The sequence below is a fragment of a genome, unplaced genomic scaffold (genome assembly GCF_019419815.1).
Source record: "Pyrus x bretschneideri cultivar Hongxiangsu unplaced genomic scaffold, Pyrus_bretschneideri_v1 Contig22, whole genome shotgun sequence".
Classification (NCBI taxonomy): Eukaryota; Viridiplantae; Streptophyta; class Magnoliopsida; order Rosales; family Rosaceae; genus Pyrus; species Pyrus x bretschneideri.
In genome coordinates, this window is record NW_025999524.1 from 3,107,442 (window position 1) to 3,126,929 (window position 19,488).

Genomic DNA, 19,488 nt, shown 5'->3' on the forward strand with positions numbered 1-19,488 from the left:
ATGTTTTTTGACACAATATTTTATAATATTGGCATAAGAATTGATGTTAAACTATAAGGTGATAGAAAATTTATAGAAAGTCTTACTTTGAGAGTCTCCTGAGTATTTTTGTGCTATATAAAATAAGCAGGATCCTAGTCATGTGTCAAATGATTGCATTCCAAATCTCATAGATTAATGCATAAATATAATTAATTAAAAGGAGTGATTAGTGAATAGTGAGCACTAATGGTTGGTGGCTTTCAACTTCGAAAGGTGGATAAGAGCCTTGGCCACTCCACTCTTTTTGCTTTAATTGGAAATGATTTAAAGTTAAGTGATCACAAATTCTAGGGTTTTGGGATAATGTATAAAACTACAGTGGACATCATGCTGCAGCACAACTGTATGATAATTAACTATTAAACAAAGATACCGTCGATAAGGAAGCTAATTAATTATCTACCACGGGATGGTTCAATGATTGGGGCAAATTTCAAGTTTTTACACGATTGATTATGGGTTCAATTTTCTATACTTGTGAATCACAAGATGGTGCTCAAGAAGAAGCTGAAATGCCTATGTTAGTCTTTCCGACCCGTGAAAGGTTGGACTGCCATGACCCCGCTATCAGCTGGTTCCTTCTTTTATATAAAAAAATGTAGCTAATTAACTTGAGATTCACTCATGTCACTAATTTATCAGTTGGCAATCTCTATTCGACGGATAGTGCACTTTTTAAGTATATGTTTCGTGATCAGAGTGATATTAGTGTGGGATTATATCCCAGTTGCCGCTTAGAATTTCTCGATGATCAGGCATGATATCTTCCACAAAATCAACCACAGTTATCCATATGCCCAAAGAGAGAGAGCAGGTGCAATTTGAACACCATCACAGTAAATTGGACCAATGATAGTGTAATAATATCTTAAATCACTCGATTACCGTAAAAGTTTGCAGATAATTAACATAAAGGCATCTATAGCAACTTACAAAAATCCAGCTTACATAGCTTTTAGCCTTTTACCACATCAAAACTAGATAGCTATATTTTCCTTTCGGAACAGAGTCTTGCTACCAATGGGTATCTAAAGTTTCTACCAGCCTCTCTGTGGAAATGTTGGAATTCTGATGCTGAAGATCCAAACTGCCTCCAGCAACCTGCACATTCGTTAACACCGTTTTTAATCGAATCCGCACGAATATCCTGCATAAAGTTACATAAACGTGGAGATGTAGCCAGCAATTTCATGGTTCTTATTTCATCCCTAATGCATACAACATTTATCTCTATTATGCTGCTGCTCGATTTCGGATGACCTTTTCAAGCTGGGAATGCTTGACAAGGTGTGATAAAAGAAACAAGGGCAGAGATTTTAATTAGTGGAAACACTTACATAATCACATTGTTGCTTGCATGCCTGTCGGGAAACAGTAGAATTTTCCATTTTCCTGCTTTACTTGGAGAAAGTTCCTCTCATGCTCCACTCTCTGAAGGTGTGATGACAATTGAAGCAAATCAAAAGTTGTTCCGCATTCAGGAGAAACACAATACTTGGCACTCAAGCAATCTGACACATGATAAGCCCTGTCTGTGTGAAGTTGGAAGTCAGCAGCATGACTAGAATCAGAAATGTTTGCTGATTCCATGTGGTTGGCTCCCATAGATTTCTTACTAAACGGGTAGGTCCTGTTTCGTCCACAATTTTCCATGGAGTTTACCCTCGAAGTGTTTTCATTAAGTTGACCAAAACAGTGATGGGCTCTTTGATTGATCAGGGGGTTAGGCACTTGAACTCCGGCTGAATGGCTTGATAAGTTATGCGGTTGAGCTGACAGAAGAGAGAGAGCACAGCTGGAGTTTGAAGCCCCAAATGCTTTCTGAGTATTTGATGCTGTATCAAAGACAGAGTATTCATTTCCTGACGAGGGAATTCCTGGAGCAAACTGTTTTCCAAGGCCAGGCAGATGGTGGAATGATTTTGGGATAAACTGCCTGTTTGGTATAGGTGTTACAGACTGACCATAGGTTGACCCGTCTTCAGATTTGACATTTCCATATTGGTTAGTTTGCTCATATTCTGGATACAGAATGCAGCCATCTGGAAGTTTATCCGAAAAAACAGAGGGTGTTCCCTTCGGAAAGGAGCTTCCCATATACCCGTTTCCTGCAAATACCATATAAAAGCCAACCATAAAAAACATAGTTCATGAAGTCATCCTATCATGCAATTAGTTCAAAAGATCACATATTACTTCTTGAGTGTTTTAAGATAGATACTTTTATAAACGATTCCTGTATGAATGTGGATTCCTAGACAGAAGATATATATTCATCTGCATAACAAGTGCCTTTTTATTATGTTCTTATCGAATGTTTTGAGAATGATACTGTTTGCACACGCTTTAATCCTTAATGCCGATTTGTGCTGAGTATTCCTTTTAGAAGCTCCAAAACTAACTTTACAAAAATCTGTGGATGGAGAGAATTGAAAGAATCTCTGTGGGTGGCTGATGTGGCCACACCCTTTTAACCTTGATAGCTCAAAAGGTTTTTTTCTTTCAAAATAGCATATTATAGGTAAAGACATGTAGTGGGAGAAAAGAATAGCATAAAAGTTATCTTCTCTTATCTCTAAATTCCAACCACAGACATGCTCAGACAGCAAGGTTATTCCATTACCATTTTTATGAAACTATATGCATCAAACATGGTTCTAGAATCTTGCGATCTTACGAAAATGCTAAGGCTGTTTAGTCCTCTTGTGACAAAAGTAACATGGATCATTTTCGATTTCTTTTTCCTTCTTACTGAAAGTTCCATCGGTGAAAAATCCGTCAAAGTTCTGGCTTGGTAAGCATTGCGGCAGATTTAAAGAAGAACAGAGAGTACATTTTAGAAGAAAATAATAAATTCAGCTCGGTTAGTGCGAGGCGTGTCACAAGCAGATTGAATATACGGGATGTTCATACCTTGACATGTCCGTATCAACTTATGCGGTTTACAATCGAGGGTATCTAGTAGAGGCTTCCTTCGGCGAAGGTTGTGGCCAGCTAGGCGCCTACGACAACTGCGCTTCACATCATCAAATTCAGCAAGAAGATGAAACCTAATCACAGAAAAATGCCCTTGTTCATACTTCAAACCACTTGTAACAATTAAGCACTTTGATATTCAAAATCACATGTCAATTAAAACCATGTCAAAGTTGAAAACCTACACTGGAGCAAATAAAACTAGAATTTTCTGAAGCTCAAAAAAACTCATTTAGTTCATATCACACGGAATCTTAGACGTGTAGAGGTTAGCGAGAGCTTCCTATTTGGACTGGGAGAAGATCATATCACTGTCCAATCAAAGTCCTAGGATTTATTTGAGTATCACTAACGCATTTGAAAAAGAAAAAAAAAAAAGCATGGAATCTCATAAATGTCGTATAAAGGTCGAGGCTGAAGCTGAAGTTGAATAAAAAAGATACAAATTTCCTCTTCTGTTTGTGGAGAAAGAATTATATTTTTCTTACGATTTTCAACCATCAAATGGAGTGTCTGGGAATCGATCCCTCACAATGCGTATGAGATCCTACTATGTGCCAAATCCTAGGACCAACAATGAGGTGAAATTCTGAATCTGCAAAATAACTTTCCTCAACTCTATTTCACATTTCATATATACTTACTGACATGTTTTTACTCCTCATAAATCATGATCAACATAGGAAGTCATCACTTAACCTCAGAAATAAGAACTGGGATTCGCGGGTTTATTCCGGATACAAAATTAGGAAACGAATTAACACTAATCTTCCTATGATCATATGCCAGTATAACATTCTATAAACATTTAAGGACAAGCAAAGTAAAAGTAAATGCATAGGCAGAATTCAGAAGAAAAAAAAAAACCACCTGCTGCACTGCTGGCAAAACCGCTGTTCGATTCCATTAACAATCACTACGGCAGTCTTGGAGTGAGCATCACAAACCCTATGCCTCTTGTGGTAATCCTTTGAGAAGGTAAGATCCATGTTACACCCATGGACTTGGCAGGTGGGAGCGGGATGGTTCAAACTCCTCGGGCCATTGCCAGCTTTTTTCGACCTCTCTGTAGAAATCGAATGCTGAATATTCTGCCCACCTCTGCTATCAGCCAAGCTTCCTAGCTTCAAAGCAATCATTGATGAATCCATACTACTGCATTCAGTCACAGGGCCTGAAAACTTCGACCCGGATTCTCCCTCACCAAAAGATGAATTTGAACTAATCAAACAACTCGGTGAAGCTACAGAATTATAACTAGAATCATTACAAACCACACCATTCAAGATTTCCACTCCTTGGTTAATATCAGGGAACCCCAAATCCATGAACCCCACGCTGTCAACTGATTCCTTGCCAAAATTAAAGCAAGTTTTGTCATCCAATTCCAGGAATGCTTTTCTAGTATTCCTTGAAAATGCATCAGTTGGTATATCGATTTCTTCCGGAAACAAAAACCCTTTCTCTTCTGAACCAAAACTCCAGGACTCCATAGGTAGAAACAGAATCTAATTCAAGCAGTATTCTGCAGCAATGTTAAATTCCTACCACAATTCACAAAAGCAAAAGTTACATTAATTTCCGTTTCTAAATAAATCACAAGAATAGGAAATGCAGGCAAATAATATCAACAATCAAAGCAATAAACATCAATTAATGAAAAATTTAGAGATGCCAAGAAAAAACACAGCCAGGATACTGCATGAAATTAAACAAACGCATCAAACAAGAAGATGAACCCACTGCTTCCCTAATTAAGTAGTAACAAGAAAATCATTTCTTTTTTTGGCTGCAGAGCAATCGCAGGAACAAAGTAGAAAACGGGGAAGTTTTGATTTTGATTTTTATGAGATAATTAAGTTTAATGCTTCATTCCACTTTCGCTCTCATCGATTTTCTCAGCAACCAAACAGAGCCTCAAAACTCAAACCAAAATATACCCAGATTATAGAATTACATCTTCCACCGACTTTCATATTTGAAATCACCCAAAGAAAATGAAATGTCCAAGCTCAAATTTTTGTGTCAAAAAACTACGAGTAAGAAGAAGCAGTGAAAAGATGACATTTTTTTTCAATTTTTGAAGAAGCAGAGAAAATAATACATAATACCCATTTCAAGAAACAACTTAAAACCCATTTCACGTCTGTGGGTTTTCGATACTAAAAAATTATATATGCGAAACAAAATGGCTGTTGAAAATTTTCTGCTCGTTTTCCTATAGTTTCTCGGGAACCAAACAGAATATAAAATGGAAAAAAAAGACATCTGAAAAGGATGGATTTTGCATACCAAATGAAACCAACAAGAATCAAGGCACGAAGCGAGCGAGTGGTGAGAGAGAGAGAGAGAAAGGGAGAGGGAGAGGGAGGGAGGGAGGGAGGGAGAGGGAGAGTGAGAATAATTTCCAGGTTTTTGGTGAGGTCGAAGCAGATACACTATGATTGTGAGTCAACAGAATTCTCAACGACTGACCAAAAGCATGCCTCGAGGTCTTTTCTAGTTTTTAAGAATTGAAAATTAAAATGATGTAAAATTCCATTTTTGTCCATCTCTTTTCCTTGTTATTACAGGGACAAAGTGGAGGATTTGCTTTCCCCTTTGTTCATTTTCCCTCCAAACAATTGGGGTTAAAGTTAATTTAGGTAATCAATTCATTTAATTATGTGTCCCTTTAGAGGATGGGCAAAATATACCAATTTATTTAAATTTCACGGTTACAGTTATAGGTAACCGTTTAGATAAATAAAATATTACGGGTATAACCATTTACCCGTAAAATTTAAATGGGTGATTATGAGTATTAACCGCGGTTATAAACGGGTAACTGTTTACCCATTTATTTTATATATGTAAAATTAACACAAACCATGTTCTCGGTCCAATAATACTTAGCACCCAATAAATTAGCAAGGAATTCATCGGTCCTTCTCTCAATAACACTGCTACAGGAATGATGATTCTCATCCACAAGGAATTTGCCAAATTAATTTAAATTCCTTACTGATAACCATGAAATTGACTGACTTGTCTTCGAAACAATTTTCGTAACCCAATAATAGTTTGCAAATATTATATTAGCTTCATTGGTAACAATTAAAAATATCGTCTGTAAACTGTAATTTCAATTATTGGAATGGTATAAGGACTTAAAAAATTAAAATACGGAAATGTATGATGAATGTACCTATAACGGTGTTTAATTGTCAAAAAAAAAAAAAATATGACAATTTTTTTTTTTAATTTTCAAGTTGTTAAAAAACATGACGGGTGAAAAAGGGGTAATCGTTCAAAAAAAAAAAAAAAAAAGATAAACTGGTTAAAATGGGTAAATGGGTAAACGGGTATTAAACAGTTACGGTTAAATGGGTATGCGATTATGGGTATGGTTAACCGTTTATAAACGGTTATGCAGGTATGAGCATAAACGGTAATAGGTAAATAACTGCGGTTACTTGTTCGCCATAACCATTGCCCATCCTTAGTCCTCTACAGGGTTTGAATTTGACTTGCGTTTTCATCAAATTGTACTTTGTGCTGATTTGGTATTGTTGTGCTTTGAAAGAAAAAAAAAAAAAAAAAAAAAAAAGATTCTACTGTGCTGTGAGAATAAGCTCATTTTTTCTACTTCACGTTTACAGCTTTTTTTGTGACAACCCGTTCCAAATTTTACATTTTTAATTTATTTTAAAAGCGTGAGTTTACGAAATTGCCCTAGAGGCACGGACTTTGACTTCTGTTGACCATTGACTTGAGAGATGTGGGACTTATTCTTTTAGCATATCCTCGTAGTACTCATTGGTACGAACGTATAGGCGAAAACCGTTTGCGAGTCCGAATTATAACGGTATAGTTACGGACGTTCGAAATTGGTTATTCAAGGTGAGTGTTTATTTAAATTAATGGAAGCCCAATCAGAAAGAAAGAAGAAAAAAAAAAAAAAAAAAAAAAAAAAGGGAAAAAGGCTTCCCGTGCACCCATACCCGCACCACCGCGAGGCCATATTCCAAGGCCGATTCCGGCCAACTCCGGTGGAGTTTTTCGATGCCACCACCACCATTTTGAAGCTCTCATTCCCCTCTACAAAACCCACCCAAGAACCACCTTGATTGACCACGGGATGTGGAGGTTTGAGGCCACGAAAGTTGACGAAAATCAATGGTGCTCCGGCCACCCTTCTCCATTTTCCGGCAAATCGGCAAAGCGATGGCCGATGCCACCACTTGGGCTTTGTAGCCCATCATCCCAGGAGCAAAACCCAACCAACCTTGACCCCGTTGGACCACCGTAGACGACGAATCGACGTCGGGAAGTTTTAGGCACCCGCCGGCTTCGTGGGCAAAATTGACCATCTTCCGTCCACTTTTGGACTTCGTGGCAGGTATGAAAGTTGCTCCACTCACTGAGATCTTCATTTCTGTGAAGTTTGATAATTTTTGGAATTAGTTGGATTTTCCGGCGAGTCGGGGCGGCCGACCGCCACCCGCGGCGGCGCGTGCGGCGGCGCGTGGCCGGTGAGCCGCCAATGCTATTTTTAGGCTATGTCGAATGTTTTGAATTCAGTTTTGTCATTTGAATGACGTAGGTTGATCGTTGGAACCTAAATTCGTTATAAAACGCTACTTGATAAAAATGTGAATCGATGATCTGACCGTTGGATCGTCACCAAAATTGGATACATTATAATACGTAATATTTAAAGATCATAGGAATTTACGGATCGGGAATCCGACTTACGGATCTTCCTGAATTGGATTTGTAAGTTAGTAAAATAAATGTTCACGGCCACTTGTTTTAGGCAATTGGCGAAGATCTGACCGTTGGATCGTAATGAAATTTTAAGATGTTATTCTAGAAACATATTGTGGATCATTGGAAGTTGCAGATTGGAAATCTGATATGCGGATCTTCCGGGTCAGGTTATACAGGGTTGTAAACCCTACCGTCGATCTTTGATCGACGGTTGACTTGTGGTCAATAGGTCTCAACCTATTTTAGAAAGTCGTCGAGGTTGTGTTTTATGTGAATTGCATATTCTTCAGATAAGAGTTCTGAGATGTGATTTGATAATTGGCCACAGGGACCGATCATTCAGGACGCCTCGATGCGCGTGCTAAAGTAGTATAGCGTGGACTCCAGGTGAGTGGATCTTTTCCTTTTTATTGTGCATATTATTGAGAGTTCTATCGACACCTTTAAATTGATTAGGCATATTACTTTCATATATAATTATTGTGAATGCTTGACGTACAATGTGAACTACGAATGGCTTGATCCCTGTTTAGGGTACGTAGGCAGTCTAACGAGACGTTAGATGCAGCCATAAAATATTTGAGACAAAAGCCTTGCTTGGGAAATTGAGTAATGCGAAGGAAATTGGTAAAGACAAGTTTTAGTTTTGTGAATTAGTTAGTTAAATTAGAGTTAATTGGATTGTTATGGATAAGTATCCCTGAAAATAAGTAGTTTGGGAGTATGGCGTTATTGATTGTACACTTCACACCATATTGTTTATAATTGAAAATGCTACGACATGGTTGAGTAGTAGATTGCATCATGATATATCCATATGTATATTACTTGCTTATAATTATTGGGAATGCTTTCAAGTGCAAAGGTGAACTCAGGACACCCAGGTAAGTTCAGGTGAGTTTATGGTATTAATTGAATCGATTGAGTTATAGCATGACTACAGTTATGAGTTAGGCAACTTCGATACTGTCGTACTGGTTGCCATGTGCTGCACATGATTGATGAGATATGGATAAGTCGTATAGGTCACTATAGGTGACTCCGACTTATATGCTAGCCATGATTGATGAGATATGGATAAGTCGTACAGGTCACTATAGGTGACTCCGACTTATATGCTAGCCATGATTGATGAGATATGGATAAGTCGTACAGGTCACTATAGGTGACTCCGACTTATATGCTAGCCATGATTGATGAGATATGGATAAGTCGTATAGGTCACTATAGGTGACTCCGACTTATATGCTAGCCATGATTGATGAGATATGGATAAGTCGTACAGGTCACTATAGGTGACTCCGACTTATATGCTAGCCATGATTGATGAGATATGGATAAGTCGTACAGGTCACTATAGGTGACTCCGACTTATATGCTAGCCATGATTGATGAGATATGGATAAGTCGTACAGGTCACTATAGGTGACTCCGACTTATATGCTAGCCAGGATTGATGAGATATGGATAAGTCGTATAGGTCACTATAGGTGACTCCGACTTATATGCTAGCCATGATTGATGAGATATGGATAAGTCGTACAGGTCACTATAGGTGACTCCGACTTACATGCTAGCCAAGATTGACGAGATGTGGATAAGTCGTACAGGTCACTATAGGTGACTCCGACTTATATGCTAGCCAGGATTGACGAGATGTGGATAAGTCGTACAGGTCACTATAGGCGACTCCGACTTATATACTAGCCATGATTGATGAGATACAGATAAGTTGTACATGTCATTTTAGCTGACTCTGATTGATATATCATTTTGTATTGATTTAGTTCATTTGGCCTACTTATTGATGTATGGTGGAGTTGATGGCGAACCGTGGTTTTGGTCATTTCCGAGTATGGTTTGGATATATGTATATATGTTGTACTGTCTTACGGAAAACGATACGGGTTGTACATTTAGGGGCATTACTTTTAGAGAGGTAGTAACTTTGGGAAGCTTGGTTTTATTGCTTACTCACACCTTCTCTTTGGTGCCCTCCAGGTTTTAGCTGCTGAGTTTGTATCGACAAAAATCTGTGGCGAATCTTAGTATTGATGGATATTTTTGAGGGTATGATTCTTACTCACATTACTGTACCTTACTTATGCTCTGACATCGCGCGTGAAATGGGTTCGCTCCCACTCGTAGCGCACTCTGGTATTTAGACACTTTTAGTTTCAAATTTAATCACTTTTTATGCACTATCACATTTTATGGCTTCGTCACCTTCCAGGTGTCGGCCAGCACAGCTCGATTCAGGGTCCAAGTGGACTTTCTGGGTTGGGGTGTGTCATTTTTTTTCACTCAAAAATGTGAAAATAAGTTGTTTTTAAGTGTTTACCAAACACTTTTTTAAGCTTGGCTTTTTTTATACCTACTTTTTATAAAAGCACATCAGTACCAAATCAGTACTTTATATGTTATTACATTGTGATATTTGTATCCAATCAATTGATCAAGGGTCCAAATTGTTAATAGTTTGTGCATAAAAAAAGGAATTTACCTTCAATTGTTACATTTTAGTGCCCGAATGCCATGTGTTGGTCTACAATTTACATATATTTAATATAATCATCATCTCAACAGTTAGATAGTGATTGTATCAACTATATATGCATATATTTTCACATGAATTATATATGATCGTCAAATAATGATTGTATTGAAAATGTAAGTATTGTAGTAAGTTCCATAAATTTGATCTCATTGTCGATAACTTCATTATGGAATTGGTTATTTATATCAATTCATCTCTCTATTTTTTTGTGAAAATAAGTCCAAATAACTGAATTTCATTCCCAACTACAATCCCTCTTTTTTTTGTTTTTCTTCATTTCACATTTATCATCAACCAAATGCTAGAATTTCCATTTCTTCGACTAGTACCGATTCCATTGATGGGAGAGAGATATGAGAGAGGTGAGCAACAACATAATTAGGTTTTTGGTGTCAAAATAAAGGTATATTGGCTTTGTATCTATATAAATTGAATAGCTAGTTTGCCTGAATTTGGATTCCATCCAGATTCAAATTGTAGGAATTATAGGGATCTTCACATCTCAGTTATTCATCGTACATTGTGCGGTTAAAGATCATTTTAATCTATTTATTTAAAATTAAATACAATTAGTACTTAACGAAAATTAATCATATGATATACAATGAACGATTAAAATATGAAGATCCTTAGAATCCCTACAAAAGGAATCCAAAGAGGATCCTCATTTACAAAACCATACAGAGTGTTGGTTAATGCTAAGAGATGTGGCTCTATTGATATTGAATTATAATTTTACATACATAACATATTTGTTGGCAAGTGGCGATGTGACCCATTTCATCTATGAGTTGGTGAACCATTTGATGGGGGACAGTCTGATGTTGCCAAGCATGCCTCTCTATCTCTATGCAATTGGTGCCTCTTTGTCCACATTCACATGGGACATCTTAAGGTGTGACACGTAATGTTTTTTCGCACCGACAAACAATATATTATAGCATTATTGGACATGTCTTTTTATTAAAAAATCATTTATTGGACATGTCCGATCATGAAATCAATTCCTTCAATCATGAAATCAATATTTTCTAATTAGACTTTTTAATTAAATTAAGGAAATCGAAGATTGTATATGCATTATAAATTAACTAATCCAAAAATATTATCCTTATCACTTGAATTTTTTTTACTAATTTTCGTGATCCCTTAACAATCAAAGAATGCTCGATCACTTATATTTGATGTATTTTAATGAATAGTCTGTCATTAACAAAAGACGGTGTGTGGCACTTAATCATTTGTCAAATAATCAAAACATCAACTCCTTTTGAAGGTTAATTAGTCATAACTAACATGACTCACCGAAGGTTGTAATTAATCTTGGAGATATTCATTAATTTATCTCTTGAGTTTGATCCTTCCTAGTAAAACGCGGCATATTTGAATTCTGATTGCTTTTATGTGAGAAAGGGGGACAACCCTCTAAGGTGCTGTTAATTTATCTCTTAAACTTTAATTTTAGTTGATTACTTTCTTAAACTCTTTTAATTAGCCAAATTCTCCCATAACGTTAGATTTTCTAATTTTTCTTTAGACATTCGATTGTCATTGTCACGTGAGGAATGTCGAAAGGATATCACGTGACAAAGATGGATAGAATGTCGGAAGAAAATTTAAAAAATCTAAAGTATTATAGTATTATATGACAAAAAATTAGAAAATCTAAAGTATTATATAACAAAAAATTAGAAAACACAAATTAACATTAAAATATTATATGACAAAAAATTTGTAAAATATCTCATTATGAGAAAATCTCTTTTAACATTTCTCACCTCAGAATGCCTCTTAATCTTCTAAATTAGATGAGGCAATTAATGATTGCTTATGTCAAGATTTTACTGTTTACAAAAAGTAGCTTCTTCTATCATTTTTACCGTGTAGCTTACACTGAGGTTGACAGACGGTGACGGGATAAGAATCAAAAGATAAGACAGAAAACCATCGTGTCATTCGTATGCTGTGGATATGTGACGCGTGTCCCTTTCAGTCTGGAAAAGCTGGAACATGGGACTCGAAACGAATATGAACTAAACTTTGAAAATGACCAAAGCACAACTATTTTGTTTTGGCTTATGCTATCCACACATCCCATTTTACTTTTCACATACTTCTTAATAATTTCTATCTGTTGATCTTCTTCAATTCATCCAATCTGACGGTCGAAAATTAAAAAAATGTGTAGAAGTAAAATGAAGTATTTGGATATTACATTCCTTTGTTTTTCATGTGTTATGTGTGTACGCTGATATTTTTACAAATGTTTCGATGCAGAGGAGGGAATTGGATTTTATAGGATCTACTTTACACAGATCTTAAAGATTTTTATGTTTTAGTTATTTATTGTATATCGTGTAATTAAAAATTATTTGATTTTCTTTTATATTTAAAATTAAATACAAATAGTATCTAACAAAAATTATCTGCATGATGTACGATAAATAGGTAGGATATGAAAATTCTTAAAATCCCTACAAAATGGATCCGAGAAGGATCCTCTTCCGCATTGGAGCATATAGAGTGTATAAAGCACTTCATGAAGCCTTCCAAAATTTGATTAATTAATTAATTCCTTTTTTACATTTAGAATTAGAAAATTTACGTTTAGAAAATAATCAACACAAGATGACTTTATCCCTCTTCACTTATCATGATAAATTGACTAAACAAAGGAAAAATAAAAAAGAAATCACATTGAAATATATTTTTTATTGACCAATCAGAATTGCTCCCTAGGATCTATAATTGCCTTAAATTTTATTTTGTACATTTAAATAAAAATTTAACAACAAAAATAGAAAGAGTAACTTGTACGGTAGTGCTATTCACACACATACAAAATAAAATCAAACAACAAAAAATAGTTAGATTAACTCATACAGTTGTGCTATCCAAACGCTCATTTTTATTTTTTATACACCCCTCTTAATTGTCATTTGGAACATTTGATTTGAACTTGTTTGTAGTGTGTAAGGGTTTGTTTGGAACTACTTTGAAATGGCTGAAAATGTTTTGGGTTCTAAAAGCACTTAAAAATGCTTTCTGTAAGAATCATCAGTTATGTGTTTTTTACATGAAGTAATAAAATATTTTTTCAAAATTCACCTATCATTTTACTAAGAATTGGTTCTAAAATTATTTTTATTAAAAACGTTTTTATTCATTTTAAAAGTACTGTTAGACGAACCCTAATTTGTCTGTGGCAAAAAGATGATGTTTCTTATATGATGAGAGGCCGGTTTGATTTTGTGGGGAGAAAGAGGTACTAGTGAACATTGTGATGGCATTATGTCAAGGACTCCAAACATGTGTCACAAAGGCCTAATTGGCAAATTTTCATGTGGTTTTGGGAGAGTGCGTAGTCGCACGGGCCAAGACTAGAGAGGATTACTCAGCCCAATTTCTGTGACTAAAAAAGCTTACATCCATACACACTTGGACTTCACTAAAAACCCAGTACATAAAGAAAACCATCCGGCCTGCATGAAAAAGTGATAACTCCATTGCATATTTACTGGCTTTCATCCAATGTGCCTTCTTACCCAACACACACAGAGACTTTCCCATTAAAAAAAAGAATGTGTTAACCCCAAGGAATGAATGTAGCGGAAAGCTAAAAAAGTTTGAAACCCCTTATACGAATGCGAGCTTCATGGATGTAGTTGTTAAGGTTACCGGCTCTGTTTTAGCATACTTACCACGACATATTAACACAAATTTTTGGGTAGAATTTGCGCGTGCCCAAAAGCTCATGTAACATAGCCTATTTTTTTCATATATGGTACATTAGGTCGGGACAGTTATCCATCTCTCTTCGGCGTCCGTGATAAGTCCCCTGTGAAAAAGATAAAAACAAAATCGAACCTTTCTTTTCTATCAAACCCTAATTTTGGTAAAACCATAATTTTGGTAAAATCCTAATTTTGTCACTGAACATTTGAACTAATAGGCGGCCGTGCCCTACCTTCATGGATAAGTATGATGTGTTGGAACTTGGAACAGAAGGGAATGACCGTAAATTGTGGGGCAATTTGGGCTATGAGGAAGATCAGGAAAGGAGAGCAGTTGATGCTATCTGGAATGCACCAAGTCTGTGATGGCCAGGACCCAGGTCAGTGAAGTCTTTTTAATTAGTTTTTCTCTTTAGTTTCAGATAATGGGTTGTGGTTGTATTATTTTCTTTGATTTTTGAAATTTTTTGGGCTATTGGGTTAGATAACGATCAGTTTTTTTATTAAAATAATTGGATACTATCTAAATACAATAAATGTTAGTGCATTCAGATTTCTTAGCAATAATTTATCCGGTGATGTGATATAACATGAGTGTCTCGCTCATTACGTGATGTCAAATTTTGAATGATCATTCTATCTTGTTTGCTACGATTAATACAAATTGTTGTACATAATTTGAGTTTGAGGCCAAAAATCAATTACAGTGGGTCTTCATATTTAAATTCACACCTGATATTATGTCTGCAGTTGCAATGTCTCAGTCATAAGATAGCTAGACAAACTATCAAACTCTTTCAATTCTTCTGACCTATAGTTCCAAAAGATGTCATGTCTTTTGAGCACTCAAGATATTGCATGTGTGCTTGTAACTGGCTATGGATATCAAAACATTTGTAGCTGGCTGGAGCCTTGAGGAACCTTCCACATGTGGAAATAAATTAACAATGTCGACTGTCATTGCTTTAGTTTACCAGAAGTGGTTGGAAAAACACACAACGATCAAAAGATTCAAATGCATCTTGAAACTTTATATATATGGAATATGTAGCTAGCTAGCTAGCTGGGTTAAGTTTGCTGGAGGCTCATGTGCTTGGTCTTCTGTTCATGCCTCTACATTCTTTCTTCCTGTCCTTTTGAGTAACATCTTATCTGCTAAACGTTCGTGATGAGAGATCGAGAGAGAAAAATATGTAAGTAACACGTTATCCGTAAGTTTCTCTCGCATTTAATTGTGTATGGGAAGGTTCAAAAAGTGGAGCCAGCATGGATTTGATACTGGGATAATGCCATTATTGTGAAGTGGTTATGGGGAGCTTGGGTTCTTACTTTGCAGATGCCTTTTACAAAAGAAAGGAGAATTGATTGGGTACAAGGGAAAGCAAGATGTTTATCATTAGTGTAACATTTGATTTATTTGAGTAATAAGTATGGGCCCTCCTTCCACTCACTCTGGTAGTTACAGTTACATGCTTTGGTTGGGACCTTTTGGTGCCCCATGCATCATTTGCCCTTTAATAAGCATTTTCGTTGCCTATGAATCATTTTTCAGTCCTCATTCTTTCTTAAAGGCTATATCCAAAAGGCCATGATTCATGATCAATCCCAAGCTCCAATTTTAATACTTTCTTCAACATGCATTGTGTTCACACATTTATACAGATACAAGTATGAGATATACTGCATTATAATTAAGGATATATCTTTTTGTGTATATTGTACTCATAACATGGGTCAACCAGATTCTACATCAACCAGATTTTACAACAAAAAATTATATCGTTGACACGAACATACTTTTTAAAACATGAGTAAGGATACCGAACCGCGCCATGTGCAGGACACTTCTCACAAATATATAAAACTCTTTGTATTTTTTTTCTTAATACCATCCCATGTAAGAGTTGTCCCAAAGTTTCTCTCCTACGAGTATGTGATGCAGCCTTCGAATTTGGCAAATCATGGCTTGATTAATTGTCTTTTAAGTTAGCTAGACGCATCAAGAGATGAGCCAGTGAAAGGCCAATACACCGGTTCACCTGCTTCGGTGGGTAGATGGAGACATATCCTTCTCCAAATTGACATTACCTTGCCCCCAGCTAGTCACAGTTGACTTGCCCTCGGTGGTTTAAATTAGAATATTATTGTTCACATAATCATTTTTACATTCTCTACCCTTGTATTAATTTTTTTCTATTAATCATCTTTAATTTATTTGATTTGGCGACAAAAAATTGAGAGAAGTATAACAATACTCTTAATTTAACCTGTTAGGGCTGCTCTTAAATCTCAATTGCAAATTAACCATTTGGATCATAAAATCTGCGCTTGTTGCCTCAGCACCAAGAAAATAATAAAATATAAAGGAAAAATATAAAAAAGTACTTTTGGCTGTATTAGTGTTGAATAATTGTCCTCAACTGATCTTAAAAGGGCGTTAATTTGGCTTTTTCTAGAATCTAGATGTCGTTATGCTGAGAAAATAGTGTGAGGCTTAATTAATTGCCTTTTACTGTTGATTATTTGATCAGACAGAAGTGAATTTGATTATGTATATCAACATCTTATCTTAATTATTCGAGCGTGAGTCTGACAAAAGATAGAAGAAAATGTTCCCGCAGTAAGGATCTTACTAAACTTTAATGCTTTTTCCCATACCTCCATGAAATCAAAATCAATTTACTATCCATTCTATGTCCCGCATGTATGTTAAAGTGAAATATGTGACATGAGAGTGTTCATGTTTAATCTCCGTGTATGTAAGTTCAGTTTTTTTTCTTATTCTTTAGTGTAAATAATTCATGGTCTAAATAAATTTTTGTATCAAGTTGATAGTTTTAAACATATACAGTGAACGTACACTTATACTAAACAAAATATATGTTAAGAGTTAAATTGCTTTGCTAATTTATTGTAAATAAGTGAACTTAATTGGTATTTGCCTTCTTGTGTAACATATTTTGATTGTAGTCACTTGGTCTCATATGCCAAGCGAAAGGCTTAGATCAGTTTTCATGTTGCAGAGCTTATATACCCTGTAATTTCATGTGTCATGGCTTATGACTTGAATGGTCATGAAGATTGATGTAAAACATGCTGATGGGACGAAATCTGAGCAGTCAGCTGCAACGGCTAGAATGTTGCAGTATTGAGCCCATTTTGCAGCACTCTCTCTTTCTTCTTTCTTGCTCCCATTGAATCCAAAGTTTAGATCTCATATTCCAGAAATAGTTATACACAGCTTGTGCAAATCTTAACAATATATACTTTGTATATTTATGGAGAATTTTAGAAACCAGCCAAACTCTGGACATGTGGAACTTTTACAGAGTTTTAGAATTTCAACAACCCGAGGGGGGTTGAGGGTGGTTCGAGCTTTGCTCGAAGAGGCTAGTCAATTTTGACCACTTGAAGAAGATTCAAGCATTGAGAAACTGCTTGAGCGACTATATTTCCAAATTTTTAAAATCAAAACTAAAATATTTACATACACATATCAAACATGCAGAGCTGAGAACCCACACGAAAATAATTAACAATAAACATGAATGCGCTTCTTTGTACAAAGTGATCATGAAAAGTAATAGGAATGAACTTCACATGGTGTGAGTTATGATGCGTTGTTTCTCCATGAATCTAGTAGTGGAACATCTCATATAAAATTCTGATCATCGAAATCGGCATGGCACAATCTAATCTAGTCAAGCCCCACCAGAACTGCTGCACTTCTGAGGCTTCTGATTTTCCAGCGCTCCACATAAACATATATGACCAATGCTGATCTATGCCAAATTTTTTTAATATATTCTAGTGGATCTTATAGATTTCTAGCCCTTAGATGTTAGTCATGAAATATAAGAATCTAACAGTAAAAAAGTAGCAAAAACTAGGATATGTCGAAGCATACTAAAAATCTTAATATATATCGCCAAAAGTAAAGTAAAAGCAGAAACATTCTCAACTGTACATACATAGAAAAAAGGCCAATGGAAGTTTAAGATGAGAGTAATTAAAAAGAAAATTGTAGGAAATTTAATTGAAATTTAATTAAAATTTCCTTTCTCAACCACATGCATAATCCAATAATATCTAACACAAATTTAGGTTTAGGACGAAGCATTGGAAATTGGTGTTCCTGATCTGATCTTGATGTTGTCCACATTTGTAGTTTCGTACACAGGCAAGCCGCTCGAGTAAAAACCCAGGTCATAATTCTGCAGCTCGAAAAGATCAGAGCTCGAATCACTCTCTGCACCTTCATCTTCCTCCTCGTCGTCAACAACCTCACTTAGCCTTTTGAGCAAACCCTTGTGATCTAGCTCGGAACTAATCTTATATTTCTCCGATAATTTGAACTTCTCATGATCCAACCAAGTCAGTTCTTTGTTTGATGATCTTTTCTCATCGAAGTTCGTATTGTTCTTCGATAAAGAAACCGCTTGCTGCTGCTGCTGTTGATATTGCTGCTTGTGATTATCCGAATAGCTTCTCAAATCTTTGTAGCTCTTGGAGGCTGCCGTTTGTGCATGGGTATAAGGAGGAGGTGTTCGAAACCCTGAACTCGATGAGGAATACACGGACTTGGCATCCGTGGTGCTCGAGCTTCGAAAATGACTAATGCTGCTCCTCCTCCTCCGCCTTCCACCTGGGCTCTCTTCCTCGTCTTTCATGGACTGAGTGGCGCTGGATTTTGACTTCTTCTTCTTGGATGCTGATTGGTTGAATAGAGAATTCAAGAAGCTGGCTAGTCTCCCGCCTGGAGAGCTCGGCTGCTTGTATTTCTTGTCTTTGATGTTGTTTTGCTTTTCCACCACCACGTGGTTATGGTGATTAGGGTTTTGCTGAGGATGATGGAGCATGTGTCTTATAGGCATATCAAGGCTGATTCTGCCTCCTCTCCATGACGATCTGTCTTCTTTCATCATCCTCTGCGAAAATGCCGAAGTGTTGCTGTTGCTGCTGTTGTTGTTGTTGTTATGGCTGCTGGGAGCTTCAATGTATCCTGAGAAGTACCTTGCAGCTTCGAAAACATCGAGCTCCCCGGAGTCGTTCCTGTGGTGGAACGATTTCTTGTGTATCTTATCAGCTCCAGGGTCTGCCGAGAGCACCCCTGTACTAATAATAGACATGTTTGAGACCTGTGAAATTTTTAAATTGAGTTTATGGTATTATGAAAATTTGAAAATATGGGGTTTTTTTGGTTTGCAGGTAATGCTTGTTTGAATTTGTGACTGGTGTTGAAGGTATTTATGGGGAGGGAAGAGTAGTTGTGAGATGTTAGCATAAAAGGAGGGTTTTGTGAGATTGTGGAGAGATTGATGGGTTTGAAATGATTGATAGTAGTGGGGAAGCTGGCTTTAAAATAAGGAGTTTTAATGAAAAGCCTACGATACTGTTCATTTTAATGAAAAACCATATTTTTACACT

At 36.3% G+C, this 19,488-nt stretch overlaps 2 protein-coding genes across 2 annotated transcripts; both read right to left on the minus strand.

Annotated features, from left to right (window-relative positions):
* Positions 1–895: 895 nt before the first annotated feature.
* LOC103947272 (squamosa promoter-binding-like protein 6) lies at positions 896–5,455 on the minus strand. Its single transcript, XM_009358163.3, has 5 exons — positions 5,311–5,455; positions 3,889–4,562; positions 2,956–3,092; positions 1,380–2,150; positions 896–1,143 (listed from the first exon to the last, which is right to left on the minus strand). Exons 2-4 carry the CDS (start codon positions 4,509–4,511, stop codon positions 1,384–1,386), a joined length of 1,527 nt encoding a protein of 508 aa, XP_009356438.2. The 5' UTR covers positions 4,512–4,562; positions 5,311–5,455; the 3' UTR covers positions 896–1,143; positions 1,380–1,383.
* A 12,627-nt stretch (positions 5,456–18,082) lies between these two features.
* LOC125477717 (protein BIG GRAIN 1-like E) lies at positions 18,083–19,382 on the minus strand. Its single transcript, XM_048585131.1, has one exon. It carries the CDS (start codon positions 19,188–19,190, stop codon positions 18,168–18,170), a length of 1,023 nt encoding a protein of 340 aa, XP_048441088.1. The 5' UTR covers positions 19,191–19,382; the 3' UTR covers positions 18,083–18,167.
* Positions 19,383–19,488: the final 106 nt, after the last annotated feature.